Source organism: Mercurialis annua, linkage group LG2 (assembly GCF_937616625.2).
Source record: "Mercurialis annua linkage group LG2, ddMerAnnu1.2, whole genome shotgun sequence".
NCBI lineage: Eukaryota > Viridiplantae > Streptophyta > Magnoliopsida > Malpighiales > Euphorbiaceae > Mercurialis > Mercurialis annua.
In genome coordinates this window covers 42,456,075-42,462,617 of record NC_065571.1, presented here as the reverse complement: position 1 = coordinate 42,462,617, position 6,543 = coordinate 42,456,075, and the positions used below count along the sequence as shown (strand labels likewise).

General features: G+C 33.1%; 1 protein-coding gene across 1 annotated transcript; it reads left to right on the top strand.

Moving 5' to 3' along the window:
* The first annotated feature begins 925 nt into the window (after window positions 1–925).
* Window positions 926–6,304, top strand: LOC126667780 (E3 ubiquitin-protein ligase DA2L-like). The gene is made up of 10 exons (XM_050360854.2): window positions 926–1,070; window positions 1,152–1,222; window positions 1,395–1,619; window positions 1,718–1,769; window positions 1,854–1,899; window positions 2,017–2,098; window positions 2,178–2,322; window positions 2,417–2,504; window positions 4,008–4,074; window positions 5,473–6,304. The coding sequence occupies exons 3-10, from the start codon at window positions 1,428–1,430 to the stop codon at window positions 6,040–6,042; spliced, it is 1,242 nt and encodes a 413-aa protein (XP_050216811.1). The 5' UTR covers window positions 926–1,070; window positions 1,152–1,222; window positions 1,395–1,427; the 3' UTR covers window positions 6,043–6,304.
* The last annotated feature ends 239 nt before the right edge of the window (window positions 6,305–6,543 follow it).

Below are 6,543 nucleotides of genomic sequence, written 5' to 3'. Positions count from 1 at the left end.
TTAAACCTTCTTTTTTTGTTAAACAAAACACAAAGGCCCCACTTCAAGAAAACCAAAGTCATGATTTTGTTTGAACCACGATTCTTTTCTCCTCCGGTACTCTACCATTTCTCTGTGCCTTGCTTCCTCCCATCACTCTCTTCCATTTCAAATATTCAACGACATTAAAATTAAATAAAATATTTAATAAATAGTATTTCGCCAATAAACTAACTGAGATTAAATAAAAAAATAGAAGATTGACTCGTTTTAATATTATAGTTTTTCATTTAATTAAATGATATTTTATTTTTTAAAATATTTTTCAAAATGTCATGATATATTTATATAATATTTAATTTTTTAAATAATAACTAAATGTTATAGTTTTTTTTAAAAGTAAATATGTCGGAATAGAGAGAGTGATATTTACTAAGAAACTTACCAAATTAATTTATAGTAAATTATATTTATCAATAGTGAAAAGTTATTTAAATATATCAAAGATAATAAATTATACAAATAAAATTAAGAAGGGTTTTCTTGAAATTTATATTACGAGGTTAAAAAAATAAATAATACTCCATAATTTTACCAACTTTTTTTTATAATTGGAGAGGAAGGACGCTGGAAAGAATTGAATCCATAATATTAACAGAATGTTACTTATTAAGCTTTCATACAATTTGAACATACAATCGTTATATTTTGCCATTTTTATAACAAGTTAATGAGTTTTTGTAATACAATTTTTTTAATTTTTTTTTATAATTCAATGTTTTACGAAATTGACGCACTATTGGTTTATTGCACATGGTACAACAGTTATATTGGATAATTTTTCTTCGAACTATAGCTCATCGGTAAAATCCAGTATTTTAAATTGTTATTATTATATAAATAATTCTTTTTTTGTCAAATAAAAAGATATTTATAATTAAAGCAAAACAAAATAAGAGAGAAAGAAAGAAAGAAAGAAAGGAAAGTAAGAAACTTCTGAAATTGTTGCTTTTTTGGTAACCAAATCTCCATATTCTCTCCTCATTCTTTCTTCTCAATTCCGCTCTGCATTTCAAGCTTCGAAGGATTCGGTAATGTTTTTCAACTGCTAAATTACACTCTAATTCACCTTTCAAATTTCGATTTTGATGCCTAATTCTGTTTATTTTCAGGAGATTTAGCTGTTCGTTCGTTGCTGAACTCGATTTAGCTACATGGAACACGTAGTTGCTACTCTGCTATGGTATGTTATGTTCTTACTTCTTGTTGTTGATGACTGTGTGATTATGACACTGTACAGGGAATTAGGGTTTAATAGGATGTTAGAATTTACTTTTTGTATTTGTGTTACTGATTAAATTTTAAAATGCTTTGAGTAATTTGAGAATGAGTTTATTTTTCTTGTAATTTGGAAGATTGAGAAGGGAGAAGAGAGATTAGGAATTTGAATGGGGAATAAGCTGGGAAGGAGGAGGCAGGCAGTGGACGAGAGATATACGAGGCCACAAGGTCTTTATGTTCATAAAGATGTTGATCATAAGAAGCTAAGAAAGCTCATTCTTGAATCTAAGCTTGCTCCGTGTTTTCCTGGTGATGATGAGTTGGGAAATGATTTTGAAGAATGCCCTATTTGCTTCTTGGTCAGTATTCATTTTTATCAATGGTAGTGGAGTTCTCCACAAGGTCTTTAGAATTTGCATGTAACTTATGGAAGCTGCTTGTTTTGTTTTTTTCCCAGTATTACCCAAGTCTTAATCGATCACGATGTTGCATGAAGGGCATTTGTACAGGTAGTTGGTCAATTATTTTCATGCAAAAATGTTGTTTTTGTTGCTGTTCTGTATCTGAATTGATATATTTAAACTTCGCACCAGAGTGTTTTCTACAGATGAAGAATCCAAATTCAACACGTCCTACTCAGTATCCTTCACTGCAAGATTTTAGGTTTTAGTTGTGTATATTTTCCCAGCTTGATAAGATTGAATTTTCCCTTTTGGGGTCCAGATTTGTTATGTTTGCGAAGCTTTAACTTATCAGATGTCCTTTCTGTAAAACTGCAAATTATGCTGTGGAGTATCGAGGTGTGAAAACGAAGGAGGAAAAGGGCATAGAACAAATTGTAAGTTTCATTAGCTAAGTAAATCTATTGTTATGTTTTCGGAGGTTGGTTTTAATTGTCATCTCTTTAAATTTTGCAGGAAGAACAACGTGTTATAGAGGCAAAAATCAGGATGCGGCAACAAGAACTTCAGGATGAAGAAGAAAAAGTGCATAAAAGACTGGAAGTAAGTTCTTCAAGTAGCAGTGTTACACCAGTGGAGGTTGAATGTGGCTCTCTAGCTGGTATTCTCTCTTTCTGATTCTTGTTTTTATCTCTATTCCATGTTTTGTATAATAATTGGGCATAATTTCTTCTTCTTCCTCTCTCCTTTTATAGTTGAATCTTTTAGGTCTCCTGTGGAAGTTGATGGTATTGTTCCATCTCAATTCTCAATCAGACACCCTCCGCATCACAGGGTAAATAGGTAAACCTGTTAATTTCTCTGTCTTCTTTCTTTTGTTTTCATATTTAGGTATTGTTGCATTATGGTTTTAGATGAAGTTTTTATCCTCCTATTCTATGAAGTAGACAGTATGTTTTAATTGAAAAATATGGGAAGATAGAAAGCTTTGCTATTTGTAAACTTCTGGGCTTCCTTATTTATATCTGTTTCTATTATCTGTCAATTTATTTTTTAGCTCTATTTATTTACACTTCATTTTTATTTTATTCTATTATCAGAGAACAAGTTGTGAGAGGCTGTAGAAATTAGATCAAAGTTTCTAGCTATTTTTAGGCATTACAGGTTAATTGAGCTTGTATAAGTATTCAATCTCAAGTTACATTCTCTGACATATGCTCTCCATTTATTCATGTTAGACTCTCAGTGGAAATATAAGGCTTGATAGAAATTTAAATTTTAAAGTCGGTGGTGTTATCAGGTTCAGTACAATGGCGCATGCCTGTACACAATTTTAAATAATAGGGAGAAGATAGAGTGCAAGAGTGTGGGAGGGGTGAATTTAAGCATCATTACTTACAAATGAAAGTTCTAGGCAGGAACTGTTTCTTGCCTGAAGCTCAGTTTTTCCCAGGGTATGATCTAGCTGTGGCTATGGCTTGTTTTGCGAGTTTCTTAACAGCAGGTTACACCAGAATTGTAAGCTTAAGATTTGCTTAGGATTTTTTTGATTAACTTCTTAAAGCTGCTTCTGTATGTTCTGATCATAAAGATAGAAAAGGAAGGTCCTTAGCAAGCTAAAATTACAAAGCTTATTTAAGAGAATGCATAAGATTTCAATTGATTTTAGTGTTGGTTGTGTGCATTTATCATCAATAAAAAAATGTGTAAATAACTTGGGAACTCATTTCTTAGGCTTGCTTGCTTTGTCTATTCTGCAAGGAACTCTATAATGGACATGGGTAAACAATTGTATATATGGTTTATCATTTTTAATAGATGACATTACCATTTTCTAGAAGTCAGAAAATAAGTTTTATAGCTGCAACTTGCAACCACAAAGATGCCATTTTGAACCTTTCAAGACAGCTACTGCATGTAATTGTTTCCGAATGATTTTGTTATAGAAATTTGGTTGTGGTTCATCCTAAATTTCTCTTTAGGATAATATTGTGCTGGGACCATAGTTTTGCAATTTTCCTCTTAGTTAGCAGCTAAAATGTTGACTATGGAAGTATCAGAAACTTAATGGCCATGAAAATATACTACTAAAGCATGTCTTTTTGCTTTAAAGACTCAATTGTTGTGAATGAATGCTTGTCCAGTTTATTTCGTATGTTTTGATAATGAATTTCTTTGTGAACCTTGTAACCATTGTAGTATGTATTACTACTTTAATAGCATGCTAGTTACTCAAGGCTTTACATTCCAGTAAAGCATTTGACTATTGAAGTTGGTTCTTTTTCCACTTTTTCCTTTTCTATTGTCATTCTCATAACGATCTACTGAATGCTGATGCATTTGTAGGGAAGACGAATTTGACCTAGATCTTGAAGACATTATGGTCATGGAGGCTATTTGGCTTTCTATTCAGGTAAATATTCCTAAGTTGCTTACGTAAACTTGATACATGAGATTGGCTGTATAATTTGAGCCTTGGAATCCTCTAAAATAAATTTCTTTGCATAAAGTTTAGGCTTGTGTTGTTCTCAGTAGACAATCTTGGCTCGAAATTGAATTGAATTATTTCCAACTTTATTTTCCTTTTATGTCAAGTATTTTATGTGTAATTATGGCATCTAACATTGTAATATCATTAAATTCTCAAATTCTATTTGGAAGGTCAAAACGAATCTTGATTCTTGGTCCCTCGAGATTGTATCTAAATGGATTATGTCAGTTATTTAAAAACTTGATAAGAGAACCTGTTGTATTTATTCTGCAAACTCAATGCTGTATGCTCTTATCAGCAGTGATCACAGAAATCAATTTTACCTTGGTCTTTTTTAGAAGTGTACAACTAAGCAAACAGCCTTTTATGTTTTGTTTGAGTTGTCTAAAAAGGCTATTGAACCGTTATGTCACAATAGTTGAGTTTAAAAACTTTTTAACACTATTGAGATATGAGTCCTTTTTTTGTTGCAAGTTGCAACGGTACACTTAGGTAATAAATATGACTTACATGGAGTCTAAAATTTACAATTTTTAATGTATAGTGCTCATCATTTTAAACAGCTTATGGGTTGATGGTGAAATAGAGAATTGGCTGAGAAATTCAAGGCTGCTATGGCTTGGCTATTGGTGGTCCTCTCTCTTAAAAACAATTTCTCATGAAACTAGTTTTTATTTATATGTCTTCAGTACATCTGACTTTGCTTTAATCTGTCAATTATACCTGTGAACGGACTTAGACAGTTTCTATTACTAGTCAAAGGAGCTCGGTTTAAAGGGATTCATTTAGATTGTTTTAGAAATGTTATACGTTTAATGATAAAAGAAAATTTGAGGCTCAAGTACTAAATAAAAAGAGGACATCTTGTTTTAGTTTTTCACTGAAAAAGCTATATCTGATGTGGCCACATTGACATTTGACATTATGGCCTAGGGCCTTAATACAGACTTGCATCTCCTACATGTCTTGTTTTAAGTCTTAACATCATTAAATTCAAACAAGTCAAATTCCAAGCTTACTAATAATCTAATTTGAACACAAATAGAATAATCATTAGCAACTTAGAGCCAAATCCTGCCTTTTTTGTGGTACCAAATTGTTGGCCTTTCTTTGTGTTTGATGTTAGTCTATCTGTGCTTGGGTTTTTTAGTAGTAATTGGATAAATGGCTAAGTTTGTCTTTGATTATGTTAAATGCTTATTTATGTTTGTATAATTATAAAATGAGTCACCATGTGGATGACACTTTATATAAAACCTTGTGTTCTGATCACATGATCTTTTATAGCTGACAAAGAATTGAAAAAAATGGATATTACAGGAGAATGGGAAGCAGAAAAATCCCTTATATGGTGGTGCTTCTTCATCTGAAAATTATCCTGTACAATATCAGTATGCCTCACAATCAGAGGCTCCAGTAGCTGGATCATCTCCTTCTGGAGGTCTGGCTTGTGCTATAGCTGCTCTTGCTGAACGCCAGCAGATGAGTGGAGAATCCGTTGTTCATAGTAATGAAAATATTTCAGCCTGTAATATGCTTCCAGGCAGCAGTAGCTATTACAATAGGCTGGATCAGGATGTAGAGAATTACCCCCCTGCACAAAGCTCCGGAAATATGTCACCAGATTGCAGAATGGCGAATACAAGAGACCATGTACAATGGGTTGCTGATGCTACTGAAGCCGGGACAAGCTCTGACACAACAGAAGACGATGAAGGAATTTCTTGTTTATTACCACCGCCGCCGCCGCCACCTCCTGATGATATTCTGGGAAGCGACTCTGGACCGATAGTACCCGAGGGTTTTGAGGAGCAGATGATGTTGGCTATGGCTGTTTCTCTTGCTGAGGCTCAAGCTATGACAGGTGCAGCAGGAAGTGCATGGCAATAGTTTCTGAGGGCTGGTTACCGAATTTAAAGAAAATGATTCCACCTATGGCAATAGTTTCCGAGGGATGAATGTACAATGTGCTGCAGACTACTCACTCGTTCATCAAGGTAGTCACATGTCTCTCTCCTTTCCACTCTCTATCACTATGTATGCTTGTTAAAAGGAAAATGGGTTATATTAGTAAATGAAAGGTTGTTTGGTTGACATTCATAATAACTCAGATTCTTTCATTCCATAGTTAAATATATTTTTTCTCCTAGCATATTCAGAATTCCTATAACAGTAAAGCTATTATTGATGCTTCTCTAAAGTACGGGTGTGCAAAGGTCGGACCAAACTGGCAAATTTGTTTCGTATAGGTCCGGTCTTGAGTTATAGAAAAAATAACTTTTCGATTTAGTTCGGTTCAAAAAAAAATTCAGTTTAGTTTTGGTACATGCATAACTGGAAAAAATCAAACCAAACCAAAAATTATTCAAACTGACTGGTTTGGTTCAGATT

Bases quoted from the DNA above. Each gene is read 5' to 3' on its own strand.
- LOC126667780 (XM_050360854.2), top strand. From the start codon at position 1,428: ATGGGGAATAAGCTGGGAAGGAGGAGGCAGGCAGTGGACGAGAGATAT. The intron at 1,620-1,717 runs GTCAGTATTCAT...TTTTTTTCCCAG, and splicing joins AATGCCCTATTTGCTTCTTG to TATTACCCAAGTCTTAATCG. The intron at 2,099-2,177 runs GTAAGTTTCATT...TAAATTTTGCAG, and splicing joins AAAAGGGCATAGAACAAATT to GAAGAACAACGTGTTATAGA.